A 27,525-nucleotide genomic window follows, 5' to 3' on the forward strand; every position below is an offset into this window, starting at 1 on the left:
TTTTTTTGAGAGTGAGTGTGAGTCGGGGAGAGGGGCAAAAAGAGAGAGGGAGGGAGAGAATCCTAAGCAGGGTCCATGCTCAGCTTGAGAAAAAGAAAGAGAGAGGGAGACAGGATCTGAAGTGGGCTCTGCACTGCCAGCACAGAGCCTGTCATGGGGCTTGAACCCACCAACCAGGAGATCATGACCTGAGATGAAATCAAGAGTGAGACGCTCAACCGCTCAATTGACTGAGCCACCCGGGCACCCCATCTGGAGACCTTTTGATTTTGGCCTTGCCTCACTTGCTGTGTGAATGTGGCCAGCCTGTGCCCACCTCCAGTACCTCAGCTTTCTTATCTGCTAAATGGGCCTGATAATATCTGTACCCTTAGTCTCAAACAACAGGGAAGGCCAAATAAATAAGTGAAAGAGTGCTGGCTAATATAAAGCAGGATGTAAACATCAATCTTATTAAGGTTATAATTTCACCAAACTGGGGGTGGGAACTGGCTGGCCCCAGGGCAGGGCAATGGGGATGGTTATGCAAACTCCACAGGTTGAGCTGCTGAGGAGAACAGAGGCTGTCGCTGGGGGAGTGGGGAGGGAATGCAGGGCCTCAGAGCACATGGCAAAGATGCCCATCCAACCTCCAGGGCAAGAGGTTCAAGGTCAAAGTGGGAAAGCCCAAAGGCTCACACGTACTGGGGGAAAGTCTGTGTTTAGATTTGGAGGCCTTGGGTTTGAATGTGACTTTCATCACGTCCAAAACCTGGGGTGAGACACTAAATCTCTTTGAATCTTGGTTTCCTTATCTTTGAAATGTCGCATTGTACACCATGGAAATAGGGAACTCCTTAGAAGTTCAAACTCTCTGTGTCTCTGTGCCTTTGATCAAACTTCTCCTTCAAGCAGGGGGCTGGCTTTGAGGAAGGGACAAGAGCCGAGGAATGCAGGTGGTCTCTGGAAGCTGGAAAAGAGAAGGAAACAGGTTTTCCCCTCAGAGCCTCCAGAAGGAGCCAGTCCTGCTGACGACAGCTTGACATTAGCCCTAGAGAAAGTGATCTTGGACTTCTGATCCCCAGAACCACAAGATAAATTTGTGGTGTCGTAAGCCACTAAGTTTGTGGTAATTTGTTACAGCAGCAATGGGACACTAACGCAATGCACTTAAGATTCACTCATGTTGTTGCATGTATGGCTGCATATATCACAACTTGCTTATTCACTTCCCAGTTGGTGAACATTTGGGTTGTTTCCAAGTTGTGGCCATTATGAGTAAAGGCACTCTGAACATGGCTATAGGTCTTAGTGTGGACATATGTTTTCATTTCTCTTGGTCCAATGCCTAGGAGTCAGATTGCTAGGTCATAAATGTATATTTAACTTTGTAAGAAACTGCCAAACTGGTCTCCAAAGTGGGTGTACCATTTAGCATTTCCACCAGCAGTGCCTGAGAGTTCCAGTTTATTCCGTATCCTTGCTGGTGCTTGGCATTGTCAGTCTTTTTAATTTTAGCCATCATTATAGATGTTTAGTGGTATCTCATTGTGATTTTAATTGCATTTTCCTGATGACTAATGATGTTGAACCTTTTTTCACGGGCGTTTTGGCCCATCTGCATTACTTCTTTTGTGAAATGTCTGTTCAGTGCTTTTAGCCATGAAAAAAAATTGGGTCATTTGTCTTCTCATTATTGAGTTTTAAGAGTTCTTTATATATTCTGACTACATGTCCTTTATCAGATATATGTTTTGCAAATATTTCCCCTCAGTCTGTGGCTGGTGTTTATTTTCATATTAGTGCCTTTCAAAGAGAAGATATTTTAAATTTTGATCAAGTCCAATATATCATTTTTTTTGTTTTTATGGTTTGAGCTCTCTGTGGGCCTATCTAAGTAACCTTTGCTTAACCCAAGTTCATAAAGATTTTCCACCAATTGTTATAAAAGTCTTATCGTTTTAGCTCTTACATTGAGCTGTATGATCCATTTTGAGTTAATGTTTTGATAGGGTGTGAGGTAAGGGTTAAGGTTTTTTTTAAATTTATTAAAATTTTTTAATAGCTTATTTATTTTTGAGACAGAAGACCGAGCACGAGCGGGGGAGGGTCAGAAAGAGAGGGAGACACAGAATCTGAAGCAGGCTCCAGGCTCTGAGCTGTCAGCACAGAACCCAACGCGGGGCTCGAACCCACAAACCGTGAGATCATGAGGGGAGCCGAAGTTAGACACATAACAGAGGTGCCCCCAAAGGTTAAGGTTTTTAAAATTACCAAAAAAAATTTTTTTTTCTTTTTAAATGTCTTTGACTGGTTTTGGTATCAGGGTAATGCTGGTTTCACAACATGAATTAGCCTCGTGCTAGGTGCTGCAGGGAATATAAAGGTAAGATCCATCCCTAGCTGGAATCACACACAAACCCAATAGGATAAAGGCAGGGTTTGACAAGCTCCATTGGAAAAGTACAGATGAATGACTGTTGGTGTCCGAAGAAAGAAGAGGCACGGGAAGGCCTAGAAAACGTTTCCTGAAGGCGAGGACACTAAAGAAGTGCTTTAGTAGGGCTGCAACATTGCCGGACTGCACTGCGGGAGGGAAGGGAGGCATCATTCAGATGCTGGTCTATTGAATGGGGCGCCCTTCAGAGCTCAGGAAATGGAATGCAGACATACTGACCCTGTTAAAATAAGTCTAGCAGCCGAGAGACTATCAGCTGGTGGAGTGGGGGAAGGTGGGAGAGGCAGGGAATGATGTTCTAGGTTGGAGGGGGTTTTTATTAAACTCATGACTTGTTTTATATAAGTATGCCTTTGCCTCCCCAACTTTTTAAAAAATTATTTTTTTAAGGTTTATTTATTTTTGAGAGAGAGAGAGAGAGACAGAGCGTGAGCACAGGAGCGGCAGAGAGAGAGGGAGACACAGAATGGGAAGCAGGCTCCAGGCCCCAAGCTGTCAACATAGAGCCCAACACGGGGCGCGAACTCACAAACCATGAGATCACGACCTGAGCTGCAGTTGGACACTTAATGGCCTGAACCACCTAAGCACCCATATCCCCAACTTTTAAACTCCCACTAGTCTGCATCCTCCCTGCATTGGATGTGGTGCTGGAGGGCCCAGAGAGGAAGGTGGGAAGGGAGAGGGCTAGCCCTCAGGAAGTACCCTTCTACCCCCCCCCGCAGGAAGTACCCTTCTACCCCCCCATGCTTGGCACCCTGTATACCTGACGTCTTTAACCTTCCCACCAACTCTACAACCTCAGCCTCCTTCCCACCACTTCTGCAGATTGAAAAATGAGACTCATAAAGGTGAAATGCCTTGTCCAGGGTCAGCCGCCGGCTGAGGTTGCATCCCGCCCACTGTGGCCTCAGCAGCTTCCTCCCCTCTTTGCTCCAGGAAAACTTAATTTCTGAGGAAAGCGGTACCTAGAAAGGAATGGGTGCTGGGGTCGGGGTGGGGGAGGTCAGGACTAGATGTTTGTGAGGGGTTAGTTCTCATTTAGCGAACGTGCTCTCAGCGTTTTGGGTGGGGCTGTGGCTGTGGCTGACCGGCTGCATGGTCAGGGTTTGCAAAGCTTCCAAAGATCCTTTTGCTAGAAGGGCTTTAAAAGCTGCACGCTCTCAGCAGTTTCTATCCGCTGGGATTTTTCCCCCCTCCAGACTGAATCCTGTCAGGGTTTTATTGGCTTATATGTTCCCAGAACGATTCCACATCTCCCTCACCTGAGCAGCACTTTGTCACCCACACTATTTCCTGTCACCAAATGGCTCTGGAAAGAATTCTTGCCCAGCCCCATCTTTTGGCCCCCAACCTCCCCTCTTCACTCTTTCAAAACGCCCTGGTTCCTCCAGGAAGTGCAAAGTGGAGCCCATCCGGGATGGAGGAACACCAGAGCCTCATTTTGATCCCAGTTGTGGGGGTTTGTTCCCATTCCTGGTCTCCTATTTTGAACCTTTTATTTTTTTAATTTTTTAAATATTTATTTATTTTTGAGAGAGAGAGAGAGAGAGAGGGCGAGAGCGAGCATGAGCAGGGGAGGGCCAGAGAGAGAGAGAGAGAGAGACAGACAGACAGACAGACAGACAGAATCGGAAGCAGGCTCTAGGCTCTGACCCGTCAGCACAGAGCCCAGTGCAGGGCTCGAACTCATGAGACTTTGAGTTGTGAGATCATGACCTGAGCCAAAGTCGGCTGCTTAACCGACTGGGCCACCCAGGTGCTCCTATTTTGAACCATTTTTAAAGGAGCCCCTGAAAAACCAGGATATCGTGGAGAGGCTCATGCTGTGTGTCTGGGAAATGAGAAGCACCGTCTAGGGAAGTTCCTGATGTCCCCCAGCCTATGGATTCCAGTCCCCTGGACCACTCCGAATGCCCTTGTCTTCAGACCCCTCTCAGGGAGTCTTGCCTTTGGCGTCTCGTCCTTTGTTTGGTCGCTAGGGGCCCTGCCCCTGCCAACTCAGAGGCAAACAGGGATAGGGCCGAGCCCTGGCCGCCCAGCCTCGCGGACAGCATTATAAGCTGTTCTGCGTCAGCAGAAAAAGTATCCACCACACCTTGCATTCTAGAGGGCCCTCTCCCCCGCCGCCCCCCGGGGGTTCCTGTCCCTAGCCTGCCACGCCTCTGTGCCCGGCCAGCCTTGCCCACCAGGCCAGCAGTGCTCCAGGAATCCTGACAAGTGCCACTAGGGTGGCTCTCGGTGACTTCGTGGGCACTGTCCTGGGTTGCTCCTCCTTGTCTCCTCCTCCTCCGGGGACTTACTTGCCGAGGATGAGGCCCGGAGCCTCTCCCAGCTACCAAAATACCAGCCCTGCCTCCTCGCCCTGCCAGAAAATGCTTAGCACATTAGCAGGTTTAGCGGCTACAGTTGTAGTCATTTAGGAGGCCGCAGAGGCACACGGATCTCGTTCTGGGGTTCTTTCCAGCTGCTCGCTATTTTGACAACACTGGGTGGCACCGTTACCAGAAACCTGGCCTGCTTGCGAGAAGGCGGCTTTTGGGGGCCTGGGGGTGGAGTGTGGAGAAGTCCAGGAGGGCGGTAGAGACAGCAGCAGTGAGTCAGGGGCCCGGAGAAAGGAGGGTGGAGGGTGCCAGTCTCTACTCTCCCTGGCCGGCCTCCCTTCTTGCCTTCTGGAGCTTTCTTGGATCAGCTCTTGGATACTCGCAGCTGATTTCCAGTTGTCTCAGTGCAGGCGCTTTGCTTGCAGAAGAGGTAAGAGGCTCTGAGACTGCAGACAGGCAGCAAGACAGAGAACAGAGGCAAACCCAGCAAGCATCTTCCCAGACTCAGAAGAGCTCGCTGTGGCTGCTTGCCTGCCACTTAGCAGCTGGGCGCTCTGGGCACAGTTGCCGCCTCTCCGGAACTCGCTGGTCCCATCTGCAGAATGGGAATCACATGACCCACCCCGGCTTCAGACCGAGGATAGACCACGCATGTGAAAGTGTTTTGTAAAATGTAAAGTGACAAACAGTTGCCTACCTGTGTCCTGGAGGACTGTGTTTTATTGATTTTTGAATTCTTCCATGATGTGTGGTGTGTTGGACAGAGAGGTAAATATGGTGGGGCGCCGGGGTGGCTTAGTATGTTCAACATCAGACTCTTGATTTCGGCTCAGGTCATGATCTCATGTTCGTGAGATAGAGCCCCGCATCTGGCTCTGCACTGGGCATGGAGCCTGCTTGGGATTCTCTCTCTCCCTCCCTCTGCCCCTCTCCCCTGCTAGTATGAGCTCTCTCTTTAAAAAAATGTAAATATGGTGACTTTCTGGAAATTTCTGATTTTCCTCATTGGTGATCAATGTGGTGAAGACAAGTAAGGCTGTGGGTATATTGGATGGTTGGGGCTGCTGTAGCAAAGTACAGACTGGGTGGTTTATTTATATTTTATTTACTTTATTTTTTCATTAAAAAACATTTTATTTTTACTTATTTTTATTTTTTGAGAGAGAAAGAGAGACAGAGCCCAAGCAGGGGAGGGGCAGAGAGAGGGGGAGACCCAGAATCCGAAGCAGGCTCAGACACAGAGCCCGATGCGGGACTCTAACTCATGAACAGTGAGATCATGACTTGAGTCGAAGTCGGATGCTTAGCTGACTGAGCCACCCAGGTGGCTCTGGGTGGATTAAGTAACAGAAACTTATTGTTTCAGTTCTAGAGGCTGGAAGTCAGGATCAAGGTGTTTGCAGGGTTCTTTCTTCCTGAGGGCTGTGAGGGAGGATTTGTGCTGGGCCTCTTAGCTTCTGGTGGTTTACTGGCAGTTTTTGGTGTTCCTGGGCTTATAGAAGCCTCACCCCAAGCTCTACCTTCATCTTCGCATGGTATTCTCCTTGTGTGCATGCCTCTGTGTCCAAATATCCCCTTTTCATAAGGACAGCAGTCACATTTGATTAGCTCCCCACCCCCACTACCTCACTGTAACTAATAAGATGTGCAACGACCCTATTTTCATATATGGTGGCGGTCTTCTGAGCCCAGGGTCTGCTCTAGGATAGGGAAGACCACAGCAGTGTGCCAGACCTGGCTGGGAAATGAAAGTTCTTCTGATGCAGATGAGGACCCCATTTCTACTACAATTCCTGGATTTGGGGGAGGGACCTTTGTTCCTAGAGTTAATTTTATTTTTTTCCCTTCTGAGTAGCGTCTTTTTTGTTGTTGTTGTTTATTTATTTTGAGAGAGAGAGAGAGAGAGCATGAGCAGGGGAGGGGCTGAGAAAGAGAGAGACAGAGACAGAGAGAAAATCCCAAACAGGCTCCATGCCGACCTGGGGCTTGATCCCACAACCATGAGATCATGACCTGAGCTGAAATCAAGAGTTGGACACTCAACCGACTGAGCCCCCGAGACTCCCTGAGTAGCTCCTCTTAGGCAGAGTGGCTCCATGTGTGTTTTAGACCCCAATGCAGTACCCATTCATACTCTTCTAAAGAGAAGAGTCTAAAGAGTCTAAAGAGACTCCTGTGTCTCTTTAAGCCACTAACCCCATATACATGTGACCTGCCTCCTTTATAACTCTGAAGCTTGGAGAAATCGTTGCCAATGCAGGACACCAGTGGGTGATATGTTTCACCTTCTTTTCATCTTCCTGCCCCTTTGCCATCCTTTTTGTCCTGTACCACCATCTCCTTCCAGAGCATCTCTCTGATGGGAGAACCACCCATGCCACGTGTACCCACCCCCTGCCCTGAGTTCTTTTTTATTTTTTAATGTTTATTTTTGAGAGAGAAAGAGACAGAGCATGAGTGGAGAGGGGGCAGAGAGAGAGGGAGACACAGAACCCAAAGCAGGCTCCAGGGTCTGAGCCGTGAGCACAGAGCCCGACGGAGAGGCCATGAGATCATGAGCTGAAGTCGGACACTCGGTGGACTGAGCCCCCCGGCGCCCCACAGCCCCGAGTTCTTGCACATCAGCAAGAGTGTTCTGAGTTGGCCAGATCCAGACCACAGTGTTGGTGCCGGTCGTGGGAGGCTTCGCTGCCATCCACGGCATCCTTCACACGCTCCCCATGATTTGCTCCAGTTTAGGAAGGGGCTGATGTGGAAGAACCCATTTATAGAAGTCACCCCCTGGGTGAGAAGCAGGAATCTACTGAATTCTCACGGTGCAGCGGCTCAGTGCTTGGTGCTTCCCGCTTTTCTCACTAGCTCCTCCCACTAATCCTAAGAAGCAGGTAATCGTTTGCATTAACCTCATTTTATGGATGGACAGTTCAGGTTTTGAAAGGAAATAAAGGAAATGTAAATGCTCTAAGTCACTTAGCTGGTGAGGTTCCAACTCTGGACCCTCAAATCCTTTTTTACCCTCTCAGGGTGCCTCGGAGGGAGGGCGGTGGCCTGCTTGCATCAAAATCACCCCCATAGCTGAGTGGAAAGTCAGACTCCTGGGCTCCACCCTGATCTACTGGACCAAGAGAGTGGGGGGCTGGGGATCTACATTCCAAAGGAGCGTCCCAGTGACTCTTGCACACACCCCACCACCCCAGAGCTTCTTCCCTGGTTTCCAGGCAGGTTGAGAACCTGCCCTTCTCCCAGGTGGGTTTCTGAGATGTGGGGGAGCCCACTCTTACAAAGCCTCCCCATGGCCTCCTCTTCTCCCCTGCGTAGGGTGGCCCCCAAACCTCTGGTGGAGGCGGCAAATGGGCTGCAGGTGGGTTGGGAGAGGGTGGCTCATGTAGACCGCATTGACCTGTGGCTTCTTACCCTTCCCGTGGTTCCTGTGTCCTTCACACCCCCTCCCCTGCGGCGCCTCTGCCCAAGGTCCTTGTGGGAGGAACCAGGGCTGCTGTCATCAGGCAGCAGCCAGTGCTGGGCAGGGCTGAGCCCTGTTGGGTGACGGTGATGTTAAGTTTCCCCGTGACTGAAAGGAAGTCAGTGTTTCCAAGCGAAATCTTAGTGTGAGCCCCGCAGAACACGGGGCCTCTGTTTAGAACTGCACATCCTTTCCCCGCCTTGTCTTCCTCTGCTCTCCCTCTGCCTCCCTCACGTTCTTCACTTTTCCGGTCCATTCCAGCAACTTAAAGTATAGAATCTGAAGGAAGAAGTGCTATTGTCCTATTTACTTATTGGCAGCAATGACTTGCTGACGCCTCAGCTTTAAGTCAGATCCTACGGAGTCCCATCTCTTCTCCAGAGATATGCAAGTGCATCATGCAGGGTGTGGTCCTCACAGCCTCTTAAGAGTCATAGGATCTTGGGGCTAGAATGTCAGCCCCACGAAGGCAGGAACCTGCTGTCTGCCCACTGTCTAGAAGGGTGTCGGCATGTATTAGGTGCTCAGTGAACATTTTTTGAAAGAATTAATAAGGCACTGCTAAGTTAAGCTCGTCCAGGAGGACAAGGGGAGCAAACAGCGGCTCAGAGAGGTGAAATCACTTGCCTGAGTTTGCACAGCAAGTAGATGGTGTGGCTGGGGTTAGAACCTAAGTCAACAGGATTATTCCTGAATATTAAAGAATATTAAAATCTAAGTCATGGCTTTTGAAATGTCTACCTTATAAGCCCAGAGACCCCTTGCTGGTTTCCTGGTGGGAGAAGGTGTTCTGACTCCTCTCTCTTTCTTGGTCCATAATCTCAGGGATCCAGACAGAATCAACAAGTGGTTTTTCCCCCTCTCAGAATAGACAGCATCCCTGAAAATGCTAGCTTTGGTTTTTCAGGCTGACAGTCTAAACACTACCTCATCCTAAAAGTAAATGGTGAACTATTTTCATACACTCTTAAAATTTTAATTTGGAAAACTCCTGTCCTTGGAATGCAAAATTCACCAGGCATTTTATATCCTGCAAGCTGAGCTACTTGCTAGAACCTTCTTGCCAGTCCCTCTTGTGAGCACCCCTTGTAGAGAAGGACCAGGAGATTTGACCAGCATCGCGACTTACTTATTGATTCAAAATGTCATGGTACTTTCGAAATGTTCACTCAAGGGCACCTGGGTGGGTTAGTTGGTTAAGCATCCATCTTCCACTCAGGTTATAATCTCACAGTTCATGAGTTGGAGCCCCGTGTCGGGCTCTGTGCTGACAGCTCAGAACCTGGAGCCTGTTTCAGACTCTGTGTCTCCCTCAGTCTCTCTGCCCCTCCCCCACTTGCGCACGCGCTCTCTCTCTCTCTCTCTCTTGCTCTCGCTCTCGCTCTTGCTCTCGCTCTATGTGTCTTAAAAATAAATAAACATTAAAAAGATAAAAATGTTCACTCAGTTCTGGGTCCTTTTTTCTCCCTCCTTCCCCCTTGTCCCCCTTCACAAAGTGGGGCATTTTGATGCTATAGTGGCAGGTGGGAGTGAAAAATTAAAATAATGTGAGCATCAGTCAGTCCTCAAGTTCACCCCACTGCATCCCTAACCCCATCTCTGAGCTTGTCTTTCCCCATCCCTAAGGTTGGGGTTAGGTGACCTCATGACCGCAGGGCGGGAGGGAGAAATAATTTGTTTCTCACATGACCTCATATTTAAAATTTTTTTAAAAATTTATTTACTTATTTTTGAGAGAGAGACAGAGCGAGGGAAGGAGGGGCAGAGAGAGGCGGAGAGCAAGAGAATCCCAAGCAGGCTCTGCACTGTCAGGACGGAACCTGCTGTGGGGCTTGAACTCACAAACCATGAGATCACGACCTGAGCTGAAACCAAGAATCGTACACTTACCAACTGAGCCGCCCAGGTGCCCCGACCTCATATATTTTAAAAGCTGAAAGTTTTATTTTAAATGTTTATTTATTTATTTTCTTGGGGGAGTCAGGCAGAGAGGGAGAGAGACTCCCAAGTAGGCTCCGTGCCTTCCGTACATAGCCCTACACCCTGCTCGATCTCACAGATTGTGAGATCATGACCTGAGCCGAAATCAAGTCAGATGCTTAAGTGACTGAGCCATCCAGGTGCCCCTAAGAGCTGACAGTTTCATGGATTATTGTTGAGGCATTGTCAAAAGGCCATTCTGTCAAAACCAGCCAATTCAAAAGGGCAGTATCAAAGTTATGTTGGAGTCAATATAAACATAAATTAAATAAGTCAAATAAAACCGTTTCTAACCTGTGACTAACAATCATCATGATAAAGAAGGATATATTGATGCTCTGCTAACATATTAAGCCCAGCGCTAGGCACTTTTCCTAGTGCTTGTTTGCCAAATCTTCACAACAATCCTAGGATACATGTACTTTAATCTTTATTTTATTGATGGGAGAGCAGGGACAAATATCTTAAGGAGCTTGCCAGAGGGCATGCAGTAAGGAAGGAAGGCAGTTACAGAATTACTAAGTGACACAGACTCCTTAAATTTGTATCCTGAATCGGTGAAGTGTTTGCTTCATGGTCCTGCCTGGACGGTTCAGTGTGGTGTCCCGGTGGCCTCTGAAATGCCCAAGGTCAGAGAAAACTCACTTTTTTGACCCTGAAGGCAGGCCTTGCCAGAAATAAATCTGAAGACACTTTTCCAAAGGTGCATCTCGAGGAACAGTATAGAGATGAGTTTGAATGCCGAATTCCTCCTGCTCTTGCTGCCTTTCAACAAATGTTTAAGCATTCAACAGTTAGGGGGACAGAAAAGAGCTGAGACTATTCCCCGCCCTCCCGGAGCTCACAGCTTACAGGCAGCTGCAGTGAACTCTGTGATAAGGTGCACAGCAAAACACTGAGGGAGAGGGGGCAGTGAGCAGAGGACTCTGGGAAGGAATGACACACAAAATCATGTCACACTCCAGAAGTCATTTGGTGGTACTTCCGTCAGTGGTTTTCTGCACTTCCGGAACAGTGTCGGTTGCAAGGATATAGGCTCTCTTCTTCTCCACTGGGAAAATTATTACAGTGTAAGGTGGTTTTCCAAAGTTTGCAGGACTGGGCTTTGTGACTGCAAGGGTAATGAGCATGGACACACTTTGAGTCCGTTAAAGCCCTTTGGCTGATGTAGGGCAAGCCATCAATAGTAGGTGTGCAGAGATGAGCGGAAGGTAAGGACCAGCTCCTGTTACTGCCATATCCCACTGCCACTGGGCGCGGCATGGAGGTGCTCACCGAGGGATCCAAACAAACGGGTGAAATCAAGGTTCTGAGCATTTCAAAGAATATGTGGCTTATACTGTCAAATGGTGGTCAGTTGGTGTGATGACCAGGAGTGGCTTATGGATTTGGCAAGAAAAGGAGGAAATGAGTCACTAAGAACCAGTGGATTCAGAGGAAGGATGGATCATGGCTTCTAAATGGAATGGACAGATGAGCATATGACATGTTTGAGGAGCTTTTCAGTAAACATAAGGAAGAGGGTTGGATCATTGCTAGAAGGGTTCTTTGATGATTAATGGCCTTCTCATGCCATCCCTACGTTAGCGTGTGGAGAAGGGGAAAGAGAGGGGGGCCTGAGAGGGAAGGAGGGTTGACTGGGTCCAGAAGAGGTAGAGCGTGTGGGGCTGTGGTTCAGGAGGAAGGCTCCCCTTGAAAGAGAAGAGAGACCTTTGCTTAGAAACTAGGGATGTGTTTGAAAAATAAACCATCCATTTTCCACACCCTCACAAAGATGACCCTGTGTGCCCCCAGCTGGCAGCTTCTGCTCCTTTGCTCGGAGAGTTCTGGCTTCACCTCTGTTTCAGAAGCGGCAGGTCCTTTCCTTCCTCAGTGATGGCCTATGGAGATGGCCTTCGTCAGTGCGGCCCCCCGCCAGCCTGGGGCTGCACCTTGAATTTGAAAGCATGAGTGTGTGCGTGGGCGCACATGCACGTGCGTCCCCAGAGCTGGTAGGGACTCTCAGGAAACTGAGCCTCTGAGGGGAAAGTGACTGTCTTTGTTAATTTTCCTCTGGTGCTGGCTTGATGCCTCCTCGCATGTGGCAGCGATGGAACACATAGGTATTGAATAAGCCACAGAAGCATCTAGTTACGGCAGACAGAGGGGAACTAGATATTCGGATTGTATTTTCGGTCCTTGTCTTTTCCAGGATACCACCCAAGACTCCGTGTGTTTCACACCCACGTCCCTGGACACTAGTTTTGTTGGAGTAGTAGTGGGAAGGAAGCTCTGTTAATGGAATGGACTCACTGAGTGGACTGAGACCCAGCTACCTCTGTGGGCAGCCTGTGGGTCACACCCTATAGCCTTGGCTCCCGCCCTTCACTTCCTTTACTCTCTGCCTCCTTATTGAAAAAAAACAACAGCAACAACAACAACAACAACAACAAAAACCTCCCACCCCCTGCCCCCAGTACTCTACCAATTCCAGTGAAAGAAGGCCTTGTGCTTAAATAATCACATGGAAAGAAAAAAAAAAATCCCATCCTCCTATAAATGTGAAAGGGTACTGGCTTGGGGCAGCTTTCAGTCTTTATTTGAATTAGGGATTTTGTGGATTGTTGTTGTTTTGTTGTTGTTTTTGTGGGATGCTATCCAGTATCCCAATGTTCACGTAATGCCTTGACTTCACTATCGCTTCTCCTAGGATAATTATAGGTTGGCATAATGTGCCTATTGTTCTGTTCCACAAAGGAGCACTGTCACACAATGATGGGATGGGGGGCGGAGAAGGGGGTGCAGTGTGGATCTGGAAGGAGGATCTTTGTGTTTGTGTGAGTGTGTGTGTCCCGGACAGCCACGCTGAATCTTCAAGTATTTCTCTTGTTCCTTGCTTGGATCCCTACCCACCTGGGTGCTTTTGCCCTGGGTTTTGGTACCTGGTGTACCTGGTTTGGGCTTCTCTGAACACTTCCCTCTTGGGGTTATTGCCTGGTGCTGGGCACAGGCTGGGGACTTCAACCTGAGCTAAGGTGTTGAAGAAAGTGTTTGAAATTCTTTCAGGGAAGTTACTTGCCCGGATAGAACAGGCTCAAGGGCCCCTGGTGTTGCAGATGACCTCCGAGGTCATTCAGGCCAGCCCTTGAATGTTTGGGTTTCTCATCCGAGTTGTTCAGAACCCTTTGCACTATAAACTCGTGATACTTGTTGGGACATGGTGGATAATGTAGACAGTCATTCATGCATTGATCAAAAGCTCATCGACGGCTCAGCATGAGGCTGGGGCCCCTGTTAGATGTTGGGTATATGGTGACGAGAGAAAAAGGGCACCAGTGCTGCCCTCAAGGCTCTTCCACTCCAGGTGCCCAGGGAGGCAGGTAAAAGAACCGCAGGTGTTGTTTAACCCTCTTGACCCTTAAGGAACCCGGAGCTGGAGGATATGCTTGGCTTATTTCTTATAGCCAGAATTTAGAACTAGAAGTTCATGGCCCATGTGGCAGCCTTTGCCAGGTGACACCTTTTTTTTTTTTTTTAAATGAGATGTTCCAGACTGAGGTCTCCCCTAGAGGCTTTGACGGTAGTGCCTATTACATTTCTCTCCTTCTCTCCCTGCCCCCACCAGATCCTTCTGCACCGGGGCTCATAGCTCTGTGTAGAAATGTTTTTGACTCTACCAATAAGCAGTTTTTTGACCAAGCACCATTGGCATCCAAATGGGAACTACCATGGCAGCCATGGCCTTCATAGCTCACCCTGAAAGAGGCAAAGGCAGACTTCTTTGAATCCAGGGACACAAAGGCCACTGGGCTGAGGCTCTGTGAGAGAAGCTTAGGAGAGAATTTTTCTATCCTTGGAAGGGACCCGCCTCAGTTTTGCTGCCTGGAAAGGCTTATACTAAAAATATATGTTTTTTTTTTTTTTTTAATGTTTATGTATTTTTGAGAGAGAGTGTGAGTGGGATAGGGGCAGAGAGAGAAGGAGACACAGAATCTGAAGCAGGCTTCAGGCTTTGAGCTGTCAACACAGAGCCTGACCTGGGGCTTGAACTCACAAACTGTGAGATCATGACCTGGGTCGAAGCTGGACGCTTAACTGTCCGAGCTACCCAAACGCTCCAAAAAAATGTATGTTCTTGATCTAACACTCAAATTAACTGAGAATCCTTATTTCATCTGGTGACCTGACTGCATGGGGTGGGTGGAAAGGTGGGCAGTGAGCAGGGACCCTGCACCTCCACAGGGCTGATGGCGGCAGGATGTGGACACAGGAGCACCGAGGTCCTGAAGAATAATGTGACAGCTGCCCCTGACCACGGTATCAAACTGAGACAGGCCATGAGATGAGAAATAGGAGATCCTGGCCATTTGTGGTCTTTGGAGAAATCACCTCAGAAGAATAGCACTCACAGGAGCCGAGAGAAAAGGAGGGTTTGGAACCTTGTTCCTCACTAGTTGTATCTGAAAAGACATTCTGCAGAATAAACAAATGCATCCCTTTTGTGTATATTTTAAAAGAATCAAAATTCTTTCCTCCTGGTAAGTTAAAACAAACACCCAAGGCTGAAAATACATGTATGCGAGGACAATAAAAAATGTGGAGGCGTCTGGGTGGCTCAGTTGGTTAAGCATCCGATTCTTGATTTCAGCTCAGGTCATGACCTTGCAGTTTTGTGAGATCGAGCCCCACATTGGGCTCCATGCTGACAGCGCGGAGCCTGCTTCTGATTCTCTCTCTCTGACCCTCCCCCACTCGTGCTCTCTCTCTCAAGATAAATAAACTTAACAAAATTTAAAAAGTGTGTCTCAGTCTTGGGCTGCTTGGGGGCATTGACCTGTGGGCTGCCAGGAGGGGTTCAGGGCTCAGCGTCTTTCCCTCTGCTCCCAGGAGCTGATTCTAAACATGAATGTCTCCATGTCTCTCCCGAAGTGTGGTGTCTGAACACTGGGCAGCCCCTTGAAGATGAGCTCATCTGGGAGCCAGGAGCTCACACCTTTGAGCTGTGAGGGGTCTCAATTGCCGGCAAGGAAACTGAAGCCCAGAAAACTCAGTGGTGGGCTTCAAGCCCAAAGCTGCAGAGCAGGACGAGAACCCAGGACTCTTGACTCTGGGGTGTCTGCAGTTTATTATGACTATATACTCATGGGTCCTGTGGCCTCTCTCAAATGTAAGCATGTTAAGGGGAGAGACCATGCGTCAGTCTTTTGTGGTATCGTGTCTTTTGTGGTGTTCCAAGGGCTGATGACAGTCCTGCATGCCATGCTGTTCTGTCAGCAACAGGGAAGAGACCATTTGCTCGCTGGTACTCACATTTGTTGGTGCCTTGTTTTTAAAAAGAATTTTTTTAATGTGTGGTTTTTTTTTTTTTTTTGACAGACAGACAGAATGTGAGCAGGGGAGGGGCAGAGAGAGGGAGACACAGAATCTGAAGCAGGGTCCAGGCTCTGAGCTGTCAGCACTGAGCCCAACATAGGGCTTGAACTCACGAACCGTGAGATCATGACCTGAGCCGAAGTCGGCCGCTTAACCGACTAAGTCACTCAGGCGCCCCTAGTGGTGCCTTCTTTGCTCCTCAATGGGAGTCTATTTTTCCATGGCTTGTTCCACACTTTTGTTTCCTCAGCTCTGGGACTGAGTCACCTGGAAAGTGGATGCTGGGCAGGGAGGGTATCTACCAGGAAGGATTATTCCTGAGGAAGCTAGTACTTCTTACCCCCTCAGCAGCTACCCTTCTTTTATGCCCTTGGAGTATTTATGTGTGCAGCTCTATTTTCTCCCACTGTTCTACGCATTCATTTCCTGGCTCGATGGATAGATGAGATGCAGAGCCCTCACATCGTGTGTTTCGTGCCTCGCGCCTGGGGTGACATACCCAGCATGAACAGGCCTGGCCCAGGTGCCACTCAGCATGAGTGCTGCTTTCCTGGTCTGACCCAGGAAAAGAGGGATTCTTACGCTCAGAACTTTGTGATGACTTCACAAAGACAATGAAAGGGGAACACGGTTCACAGTGGAGTGAATGCTGTGTAGTTTCCAAAGCCAGCAGTTGCCTGAACCGTGAGCACACCCAACCACAGTGAATAGTTCACAGCATGGTTCTATGTGAATCACCAACTACCTCCCCAAAGTCGTGCCGATGCCTCTAGCCTGGTGGCTGAGGCTCTGAGCTCCACTGTCACTGTCTTTCTACTTTTTTCTCAGTTCTTTGAGCCACCTGGGGTGAGCCTCGTGGATACATTTGTGGACACTGCTGACGATTACCCCAAGTCCAGGCACCAAAACACTGCCTGCATTCTCTGCAGCTCTTTCTGTTTCTGTGGCTGGTGTCCAGATCTGAGTAGTTGCTGGGGACTGAGGGGGAGGCCACTTCCTCAGACCAGGTTTTCTTCTGAGGCAGCTGCCTGCGAATGCAGGAATGGTTTCTCCCTGTGCTGCACTGTCAGTGGGATTGTGGGAACCATCTTGGCTTGGGGGGGGCGGGGAGGAGAACGACAGTGGGGTGAGTGCTACCCAGAGAGTCATCTCCCTGATTCCAGAGACCGAAGCCACACGGAAGTTAAGTCTGTGGCTATTTTCTTTCCCGTATTGTCAAATAGTCCCTGACTGCATGTCATTATTTGTGTTGTGCCTGTTTGTAGGCAGGCTCAGCTTGCAAATACATAACCACTTGGTGTCTGCCCATCCACTCATCTGTCCACTGGTTTATCCATTGAATGATCAAATGATCCTCTACCCATCCATCCTTTCAGCCATCCATTTCTAAGGGATGACAAATTTATGTACTTAAAGGGACCAGGCAGGTAAAGGGAATGAGGAAAATGCACTTGATGGGAGACCATAGGGAATGGTGGGGACTATGGCAAGCCACAGTTCGCTGAGCTGCCGTCTCCAACATTCCCTGCCTGCCCCACACTCAGGTTGGATATGTGGCATCTGATGACCATCTTTATCTCAAAAGCATTTGGGTAGCATTTGAGAAGCCCAGAGCTGTGCGTGTATGTGGTGGTAGTGGGGGTGGGCAGTTCCTCTTCAGCATTGTGTAGAATTTGCTGGTAAAATCAAACTCTGAAGTGTGCATCAGTCAGGGTTTTTTCAGGTTGCAAATGACAAGAACTCCAAGTCACCCTGCTGGAGCACACAGAGGAACATCCGGGCTCCTGTAACAGGAAGTTCAGGAGTGCGTCTGCTTCACCTGGGACCAGGTCTAAGGGCTCAGCAAGGTCATCCGAACCCCCTCCTTCTCCCCTTTCCTCTCAGTTCTGCTTCCCTCTCATGGGCCTCCTCTGCAGACAGGCCTGCTGCCTGGGGGTCTCCCAGCAGCTTTCAGGTAAACGTTTTTATCAGCGTTTCCACACGGAGCGAAAAGAAAGCACCGCCCGCATTGCCACAGAGACTCTAGGATGGACCTGAGTTTCCCTCACTCGGGCCGGGGAGGTGGCTTTCTCCCGGAGTCACAAGCCTGTCTGGAAAGTTGCAGGATGGAGTGGGACTGATTTTACTCAACTGGCGGTGGGGGAGAGGAAAATGGAGGTATTGTTACTGCAGGGAGGGGGAGGGGCGGCCGGGAGGCAGACAAACCTGTGACCTCCACAGGGGGAGGGGCTGGCGGAAGGACTGGACTAGCACTGGAAAGCAAGACCCAGGACCCCGCGCGTGACCCGGGCTGCCCCTCGCCCCCCGTTTCTGTCCTTCCTACCCATTTGAGTAGTAGCTGCCCCTGACGCCTGACCCCCTTCCCCTGTGCCCAGGATTCGGGGAGCACAGTGCCGGGTGGGCCAAGGCGGCCGTTCACTGCTGCCTGCTCACTCTCGAGATGCTCGGGTATAAGGAAGTTGAATGCTCTGTCCAGAGTGGAGACTTTCAAAGTTTTTGTTGTTTGGGGCATGACAGGAACCCAGGAGAGGCCCGAAGTGTGCAGAGCCCTCCGTGAACTTCCCGCCACATTCTGCTGCTGGAGGAGGAGCTGCCGGCGTGAAGGGCTCCCTCTCAGCTCTGCCGACCTGGGCTCGGAGCTCGGCTGCACGGATCCCACGACTTGGCCCAAGGCGGGAACCCAGGCCCGGCAGAGCCGTACTTCTGCTGTGGAGCCTCTGACTTCCCACCCTGGGCAGACCAGGCTTTATTCTCTGCCGCTGGCAGCCCCCTGTTGTGGCCTAGTGGGGACCCAGAGGTCTCCATTGGAACTTTGGTCTCAGAGAGTAAATCAGGCAGATCAGGTCTGACCTCAGTCACATGTATTCCTTAGTGCCAGAAATACCAGCTCTCTTAGGATTGAGCAACAGTTTTTTTCCTCACCATCAAGGATGGCTTTTAACTGTTTCGTACCTTGGAGTTTTGTTGTTGTTGGAAATATCTACCAGAGAGCAGAATGTTAAAAGGAAACTAGGAAAAGGGCAAATGAAGCACGTAAAAGGACATATTTATAAAACCACTAGAAACTATGGATAAATACAACTCATTTCCCTATAATGGAAAGTATAGGGAACGTAGAATCGCTGATGGTGGAAAGCATCCAAGAACCTTCACCCCCTATCTCATTTGCTAGAACAATCCAGTGAGGTTGATAGGGAAGGGCCATTTTCTTTTCATATATGTCTCATAGATGTAGATAGGGTCATTAAGAGTAGTTTTACTGTCTCCTATCCATGTGCCACGCTTAGTCCTGTCTCCTACATGCCTTACCTGTCACTTCTCCACCTCGCCTTACCCCCGTGGGAAGATCTGCCCTCTCTCCTTCCTCCTTTTCTCTAATTCTGCCTACCTTCCAGATTCCACCTTTCTGAAACCTTCCAGAGTGATTCCATTCTCCACTGATCTCTCAGTTTTTTTTCTCAGCAACAGTGCTTCTACATTGCATTTATTACAGTGTATTTGAGTTAGGGCTGAAGATGCAGGAAATAGCCCTGCCCTCCAGAGGCCTACATTCTGGGAAAATGGAAATGATAAGACCCGTCTCACAGAGTTGTTGTAATAATTAAATGAATTAATATACATGCAGTGCTTAGCATAGTGCCTGAGACACAGTCAGTGCTCCCCAAATCCTACATGCTCAGGGTTGTATGTGATGTTTAATCCATGCAATCACTGCGAGAGGCTGATTTTCCTGTGTCATTTTACAGATAAAGAAAGGGATGTTCAGATAAGTTATGCAATTTTCCCACAGTCACACAGCTAATTAGCTTGAGATCTGAGATTCGAATTCTAAAGCTCTCTTTCTTTTTTTAACCTCACCTGAGATACTTCGGTGATAAAAGCAAATGACGCACAATGTTGTTGTAAGATAAAATCCTTGTTCCTTTGGTAACTGCCTCAGTTCACCCATCTACAAGATGGGAAGGTAGAGAGATTCATGTTGGGAATTGTTGACTACAGCCCATAGCCCAGAGTGATCACGATACGGTTAAAAATAACATCATGGTTTGCAGGAGAAGCCGTGTAGGGGAATGGAGACTGGGTTTGTGGAAAATTGCTTGGGTCTCACACTTGTCTTCTTTCTGCAGAAAGTAAACAGATCCCTGTCCCTGGACCATGTCTGGCCTAGGAAATTCTGATCATAAATCCAGATCTTTGGGTGTCTCTGTGGGGGCCCCTCAGACCTCGGCATGAAAAGGTCAGTCTGCATTGGGCTGAGGCAGCCCCTCTGATTCCTCGGGCCTGACAGGGCTTTGCTAGTATTTGCCGACTGACAAGTAGTTCATATCAAGCTGGTTTAGTTAGTCACTGGGCCTGATAGAACCAAAGTAATGGGCTAACGGAAGTAGTGGGCAGCTCGTAGGTGGCCACATACTAGTGTGGAGTGAAGGATTCTGGGTGCATTTTCCCCTTTATTCCTTATGATACAAGGACACTGCAAAGGTAGTATTTCAGTTGGGGAAATAGAAGTTCACATAGACATGTCTCTTAGGCACCATACACTTGGTACTTTAATTAGATTTTTGCTGCAAAGCAAGATGTTTTCAGTATTCTTGAGTGAAGGGCAGAACCTTATTTCCTACAGTCCGTCACCATTTCCTACATTCCTACAATTGCACCGTCGAGTGCATTTTTCAGCAGAACCCACCTTAGGTAGACAGAATAGGAGCCCCTCCAAGATGTCTGCATCCTAATGCCTGGAGTCTATAAAAACATTACCTTACAAGGTAAAAGGGACTTTGCAGACATGATTAAATCAAGGACTTCGAGCTGGGGAGATTATCCTGGAGTCTATGGGTGGGTCCAATGTAATCACAGGGTCCTTATAAGAGGGAGGCAGGAAGGTCAGAGTCAGAGGCAGCCATACGATGATAGAAGCGGAAGTCCAAGTGATAACAGTGGAGGTAAGGGACCACCAAGGCAAGGAATGCACGCAGCCTCTAGAAGCTGGGAAACACAAGCGAACGCATTCTCCCCTAGAGCTTCCGGAAGGAAAGCATCCCTGCCAACACCTTGATTTTAGCCCTCTGCAACTCATTTCGGACTTCTGACCTCCAGAACTGTAAGATAGTAAGTTTGTGTTGTTTGAAGCCATCAGGTTTGTGGTAATTTGTTGCAGGAGCAGTACGAGCCCAACACACCGCCTTCCCGCACGGCCTGTTGAATATTCTAAAGTTGCAGCTGACTCCTCTTCCTTTATGACCCAGTGCCCTTTAAACAAAGGGGATAGGTGCCCTCCACCCACTACTGGGCAAGTCTGTGCTAGAGTTAGGTTTCTGCGGGGGAGGGTGGTTTTGTACTGAACTATCCACACACTCGTGGTTGTGCTTCTGACCACTGACCCTGCTCGCTAGACAGCTGATTGGTGGGGGTGGGGGGCCAATCTGAGCCGATGCCATTGAGCTATTTTATTTTTTAATGCATTCTGCTCTGTCTCCGTGGACAGAGAAGCCAGTGGAACAGACGATCCTATGTGGGAGTTAACTCATGAGCCGTGTTTTTCTACCACTGATGGTAGCAGCGAGTGGAAGGTGGGACCCCGTGTCACAGTAACAGCAGCCACTGTTGACTACTCACTCATGGTGAGGTTATATCATCGGTTCTCAGCGATCCGAGGAGGAGGAGGAGGGTCCTGTAATCGCCCCCACTTTGCAGATGAGGGAAGTGAGCCTCAGAGAGGTCTGCGGATCAGACAGTAAGTGAATGAGGAGCCAGGACTCAAACCCAGCTCCCTTGCTGCTCACTTACATGGTGTGCTGCCCGTCGCAGGTGTGCTGTGGCACAGACCAGGCGCTCCTTAAACATTTACTGGCTAAATGAGTGAATGACTGTCACTCAGGCCAGGAGCACCTTTATGAACCTCAACCAGGGGCAGCAGGGTAGACAGAGGGGCTGCGAGAAACCCCAGGTCGACAGCAAGGAATTTACTCCTGCAGGTAAAAATAGTATAGAACTGTCTATCTCACTTAACATCTCCCATCTGGACTTGTGGGTAGGCCTGGCTAAATTCTTGCTGAATTTGTCGGTGTCTTCTATCCAGTGGAGCCCCGGGCGCCGAGCAGGAGGTGGGGATGGTGATCTCTGGAGATGTCCCTTTCCCCTGGGGCTTCCCACACCCCACCTTTGGATGCTCCAAATGGCCCAGCTGGTGATCCAGGGTGGACGATGGGTGCAGGCTTGAAAATTTCCTTTCTTCCCTCCCTGAGCACGGACCAGAGAGATGGGGAGGAGGGGCGTGATGATAGACGTACACTCGGTGTGAAGCGGCAGGGGTCCCCTATGGCCTTTGCCTGTCTAGAAATTGCCAGTGTCCCTAATATATGGCAGCTTGTGCGGATGCTTCTTCCCTTTTGCTTTCTTTTATGTCTTGCTTTTGTGAGAGAGACGAGAATTTACCACTGATGAGCCTCATGCTATGTAATGAATGGAAGGCAAGTGACCCCAGCTGTCTCCCCCTCCTGCCATCCCCAGCAATGTCTTTCCAGCCCTCGCGGTCTTTGCCTGGCCGGTTCCTACGCGCTGCTGCAGCTTTGTTAAATTGCCCCCCGGCTGCTGTCTGACACTTTTGGTTTCCTTCTTCAGATCCCTCTCAAGTTATTACTTCATTTGTAGCAGTGGTCAGAGCAAGGAAATTCTATTGATTTTCCTTCTTTCGTTCTCAGTTTCTCCATACATTAATTGGGTCTAATCATGTTTGCTGACCTCCTATCTTTAGGAGAGATTCAGTTTTTGGCGTTCAATGGGAGGGATAGAGAGTGTTTTTGATTGGAGCGAGAGCCCTCAGATTCCAGGACTGCACAGATTTTAGGACGGAACTCAGTTTTGTAGTTCAGCCTTATTTTGCTTTTGTCTTTGTTTTCTTTTAAAGGACACTCTTTGTTCTGGATGCTTTCCAGTCCGTGCAGTGCTGTAAGAAGCCATTCACCTAGAGATGTCCCATGAGTGATCTCAGATTTGGAGGTGCTGGGGGAGAGGAGGTTCAGGACAGCTCTGGCAATTCGGGCCCCCTCTCATGCTGGAGTGCTGGAAATGGCCTCTGCTAATTGGAGCTCATCCTGTCAGGACACATCAGGGCTGCGGCGACACCCGAGCTTGGTGGGGGTGGGATGGTCTGCAGAAGCAGGTGTCACTGCTGCCGGGTCCTGGGAGTGCTTTGTTATTCCAGGGAGGGAGAGCCGGCCAGCAGTCATGTGGACCGAGGTCAGGAGGCTGTGCAGAGCTGGTTTCTCTGGGAGCCCAGGAGAGCCAGTACTGAAGTGAAGGCTGTTTGGGGCTGTGTGATGCCAGAGCTGGTGTGTGTGTGTGTGTGTGTGTGTGTGTGTGTGCGCGCGCGCTCGCATCCTCATGAGTGACGATGTTTGTCTGCAACAATACTGACACAAGAAATTTGTTTTTTTTTTCTTTTTTCCATTGCCTTCCAGAAAAGACAAAACAAAACCCCTTAGTCCTTGAATTGTGTTAAGGGGAACATAAATTTTGGCTGTAGGGAGCACTTGAGGAAACACAGCTCAGCTCCAGGTCCTGTAGCAGGAAGCCTTCCTCCCTTTTTGTCGCCGCCTGGTCCCTCTGCCCTGCCCTTCAGAGTTTCCTTGTGACTGTCCTGGGCTAGGGCCCGCAGGCGTGTTTTGTTGACATGCTGGTGTGTGCCCAAGGACAAGCGCATGGCTCCCCGCTGGCTGTGCAGGAAGGAGCAGTGGGGGCATGTTCCAGGCCCCTGGGCTGGGTAGTGCCTGCTGTGGCCAAGTGACGCCATGCCCCTTGGACACAGTGACTGCAGGCGGCATGGAGCGCTCCACACTCTTTTTCCTACCCCACACCCCATCCACCTGACCCTCTTCTGGTCACAGGTGGCGAGTGTCTCCGAGCTGCCTGCCCGGCTTTGAGCATGTGGCTCTCCTGCAGAAGAAAGGGACTGGCTGTCAGGCACTGTGGACCGGTGGGAAAAGAAGTCTGCGGGTTTGGGCTGAGCTGTGCTCTAATCCCAGCTCTGCCCCTGAGTAGCTCTGTGGCTTCGGTTAAATTCCCATCCTCTGTGAACTTTAGTTTCCTCATCTGTTAATATAAAGCACCGATGGTGGTTGAGTACGGTACCTGGCACAAAGCAGCTGCCTGACAAATTGTATGACGATTATTGAGGCGGTGATGTCAGCTTTGTTTGCGCTAACAGCACATCGCCTATAAAATCTTCCAACACCCTGCATGGGACAAGCCTGATCCTAGCGAATTGGACCTGATGACCTCTGTTGTCATTCTAGTCATGGGTGGACAGCTTCTCGTGTGCTTAGAGAACCTCCCTAGTGTTTCCCTCTTTCCCCGGTGTTGCTTCGGTGGTTAGCAAAGGGGCTGGTGAAGCTCAGGCAAAGAGTGCAGGCTGCCAGGGCAAACCTTCAAGCCAGCAAGTCAGCATTTATTTATAGGTCTTGGAGGAAGACAACAACGCAGGCAGTGGAGAAGAGCCTGGCAGGGGCAGCTGCAAGGGGCAGGGGGCAGGGCAGGGGGCAGTGACAGTGGGGGGTGGGGGGGAGGGGGCAGAGAGGCCAGGTGGCATTTGTGTGGTAGAGAGCCAGAGTTCCAGCAGAAGGCAGCAGATTCCCATGGAGTAAACTGAGGTGTGTCTAATAAGATGGCTATTTATAGAAGTGTGGGCAGGGGAATGTACGAGGTAAGATATCGTGGTACCCTGGGGGCTAGGTCAAGGGGAGAGGGGAGCCGTATGGAGAGGGCTGCCTGATGGGGGCTGTGACCTTTGGTAGACCCATCAAGGAAGTGGCTCAGGGAGTAAATGCCTCATCTTGCTCTCTTTCTTCCCTCTGACCTGCTGCTGGCATTCACCGTTGACCCAGGCTGTAGAAGCAGAGGGGAGATGGCAAGTGGCTGACCATGTGGGACATGCTCCTGGGGGCACAGGGCTGGGAGAAGAGTGGTGGAGAGAGAATGCCTGGAAGGGCCAGCGGAAGAGAATTGGCCCAGGGAAGCAAGGGCTAGGGGAGAAGGAAGGCGGGGGGTATTTAGGGGTACATGGGTGAAGAGAGGTGAGTTACCCAGGACACCCAGCCAGAGGCTCTGTGGCAGAATGATTAATATCATGGCCTCAGGGAGGCAGGCAGAATGGGGACTGATTTTACCCTACTTCGGTGTGGTCTTGAGCCAGGTGTTTCACCTCTCTAAGCCTGTTTCCTCATCTGTGACGGAACGATAAAGTTACTATTTTCAACCTTGTAGTGGGGTACCATGAAATACTAAAGTACTCCGCAAGATGGCTGGGACACTGGAACTGGGTGAGTGGAGATAGGGTAGATAGAGGGCTTTGACAGAGTGTCCAGCTGAGCCGGCCATGAGTACTGTGTAAGGCCCAGTGGGGGTATTATTTATCCAACTACCGTATGCCAGGTACCCCTAGTCACTGGGAATGCAGAGGTGAACAAACTAGACCAGTCTGTCTCCCAGGGAGCTTCTGTATCTAGTGTGGAGAGACAGGTAGTAAGTAAAGATTAATAAAATGAGTTTTGGTGGTTGGCAAAGTACAACCAGGGGGTTGGTGGGGGGAAGGGTAGGTAAAGAAAGAGCAAGTGCTGTACAGAAGGAGTTCGGGGAAGGCCTCAAGGAGGCGGGGGTGCACAGAGCCCACAGAGCACAAGCAGCACCCTGGAGAGATGAGGGGAATGTGCCTGGACAGGGCCCCGCAGGTGCCAAGGCCCTGAGGCTGGTGTTTCTGGGGCAGAGAGGTGGCTTGGCGAGTGGAGTCGCCAGCTGGTAATAGCAGCTGCCTCTAGGGTGGGCGTGAGGACTAAGTGGAAAGGTCTTAGCCTGTGACTGGCACCTATACATGCTCAAGGACCCTGCATTGTTGGCTTGTGTTATTATTACTGTAACAAAAATTATTCTCTTAGGGGTTCCTGGGTGGCTCAGTTGGTTAAACACCTGACTTCGGCTCAGGTCATGATCTCACAGTTCGTGAGTTTGAGCCCTGCCTCAGGCTCTGTGCTGACAGCTCGGACCCTGGAGCCTGCTTTCAGAGTCTGTGTCTCCCTCTCTCTGCCCCTCTCCTGCTCATGCTCTATCTCTGTCTCTCTTTCTCAAAAGTAAATAAACATTAAAATATTTTTTAAAATTATTCTTTTAGAACAGCGTGGCATAAATAAGTGGGTAGGTGTGGTAAAAGAGGTTTCAATGGATCAGCAGACATTTACTGCCGAGGTGGTGCAGAACATAGTGTTGAAGAGTCTAGGCTCTGAGATGAGAACGCCAGGTTCAAATCCTGACTTGGCTGTTCCCCATGTGGGCCTGGGCCTCTGATTGGAGCTGAGTGTCCTCATCTGGGTTAGAGGGGACAGTAATAGCGTCTCCCTCATGGGGTTACTGCAAAGATGAAATGCACTATTCTTTCTAATGCATTTAGAAGGGAGCCTGGCCCACCACAAGGGCTAGCTGGTGGTATTGTCATTGCTGAGGCTCAGGGGCAGCCCTGGTGCCAGAGCCATGAGCCAAGGGCTCTGTCTGCAAGGAGCTCGCAGTTGAGTTTGAGACTTGTGTTCAAAGGGATCCCAGCCACCCAGGGCAGCATAGGATGGTTATTGAGAAAGCGGCCTGACCGTTGTTCGTGGGAGCATCATCAAGGGCTAGAGGAGGGAAGAGAAGGCTCTGAGGAGGGTTGTGGAAACAAGAAAATAAAATTAATGTTAACCGGATTTGATAGCATCAGGTGAAGATGAAAACAATCACATCAATGCTTCTGCCCTTGCCATGTAGCCGTTGATAGCCATGTGCACATCCCCAGGCCGGGCCCCCTTACCTCTCATATCTGTCAGTAAGGGAGAGCCCTCCAAGTCCCTCTGTCAGCTTCTATGGGCCCTTAAATCTGCTGCAAGTGTTTGACACTCTTCTTTCTTCAACTTCCTCTAGGCCAGAGAGACAAGGGGAGAGGTTAGATGTCAGAGCACAGAACTTGGGGAGCTGGGAAGACGAGGTAGAGGTGGATGGCAGGGTAGATGGAATTAACCAGAACCCTGTGTGTCTGGCAACTGGCAGATTCTTGTGGTAAGATAAGTGGAACTCTCTGCAAGGTAATTATTAGAGAGCATAAATTCCCCAGATAACCTGTCCTGAGAAGAGATATTGATGGCTGTGGGGCATGTGCTAGAGGCCGCCCTCCCTCCACTGATATTGACTCCTGTCCCCCACCTCTTCCTTCCCCCTCCTCTTTCTTCTTTGTTGCCTTTCCTCTGATCAGCTGCCTGTCTGGCCTTCCTCCCCTACAGGCCTCGATCTACAGCTCAAGTTGGCTCTTCCGGACCCTTCTTTTCACTCCAAATGATGGAGGTCCCAGAGCATAGCACACCCACCTGCGCCTTTGCACTTAGCAGGATTGGTGGGAGAGGCACAGAGGTGCAGCCCTGTGGGGAAGAGTTTCGAAGAACAGAAGGAAGAGCCTAGCTTCCCCTGCATCCAGGTCACCAGAATGAGTGCTTACTGGGTTCTGTTGGGTCAGCGTCAGGCTCCAGGAAGGGCCAAGCCCATACCTGGTCCTGGAGATGAAGAGGAGGAAGGTCGGGGGCTCAGCACAGCAGGCAGGTAGTAGGCACTTGTTGGCAAGTCTCCTGCTCATATATAGCACTTTCCAAAGCCCCTTCTTTTCTCCAAGTCGGTGGGCCTCTCAAGGGAGCTCACACTTTGGCTGACATTCTCTAAGTATTTGTTTAACAACCATAAAGAGAGCCAGAAGCCTGATGGGGCACAACTAGAGGAGGGCAGGTCTCTTCTGTGTTGTCCTGAGTTACTCAGTTCTGGTCCCAGGCCTGCACCCCAACTCTTGACCCAACTGGATGTGGCTTCTTAGAAACCCATTTACTGCCTTCACTGACCATGTTTGGGGTGGAGGGGCCCTTACCTCTCTCTGACCCCCAACAGCTTATCAGTAGAGTGACTTTATC

The 27,525-nt window shown here is 49.8% G+C and overlaps 1 protein-coding gene across 8 annotated transcripts in view; it reads left to right on the forward strand.

Moving 5' to 3' along the window:
• The window catches only part of DPF3 (double PHD fingers 3), a 252,461-nt gene that overhangs the window by 63,075 nt on the left and 161,861 nt on the right, over positions 1-27,525 (forward strand). The window contains exon 1 of one of the 8 annotated variants that reach the window (XM_077750842.1): positions 19,771-19,793. The exons of 3 other annotated variants lie outside the window; for them this stretch is intronic. In XM_077750842.1, coding sequence (XP_077606968.1) covers positions 19,786-19,793 — 8 coding nt within the window. In that variant the 5' untranslated portion in view covers positions 19,771-19,785. Of the gene's footprint in view, positions 1-19,770; positions 19,794-20,508; positions 20,666-20,979; positions 21,291-27,525 lie in introns of those variants that run through there. 4 more of the 8 variants (XM_077750844.1, XM_077750837.1, XM_077750839.1 and 1 more) reach the window with 4 other exon arrangements.

The sequence above is a fragment of the Crocuta crocuta genome, unplaced genomic scaffold (genome assembly GCF_008692635.1).
Source record: "Crocuta crocuta isolate KB4526 unplaced genomic scaffold, BGI_CrCroc_1.0 scaffold186, whole genome shotgun sequence".
NCBI classification, from domain to species: domain Eukaryota; kingdom Metazoa; phylum Chordata; class Mammalia; order Carnivora; family Hyaenidae; genus Crocuta; species Crocuta crocuta.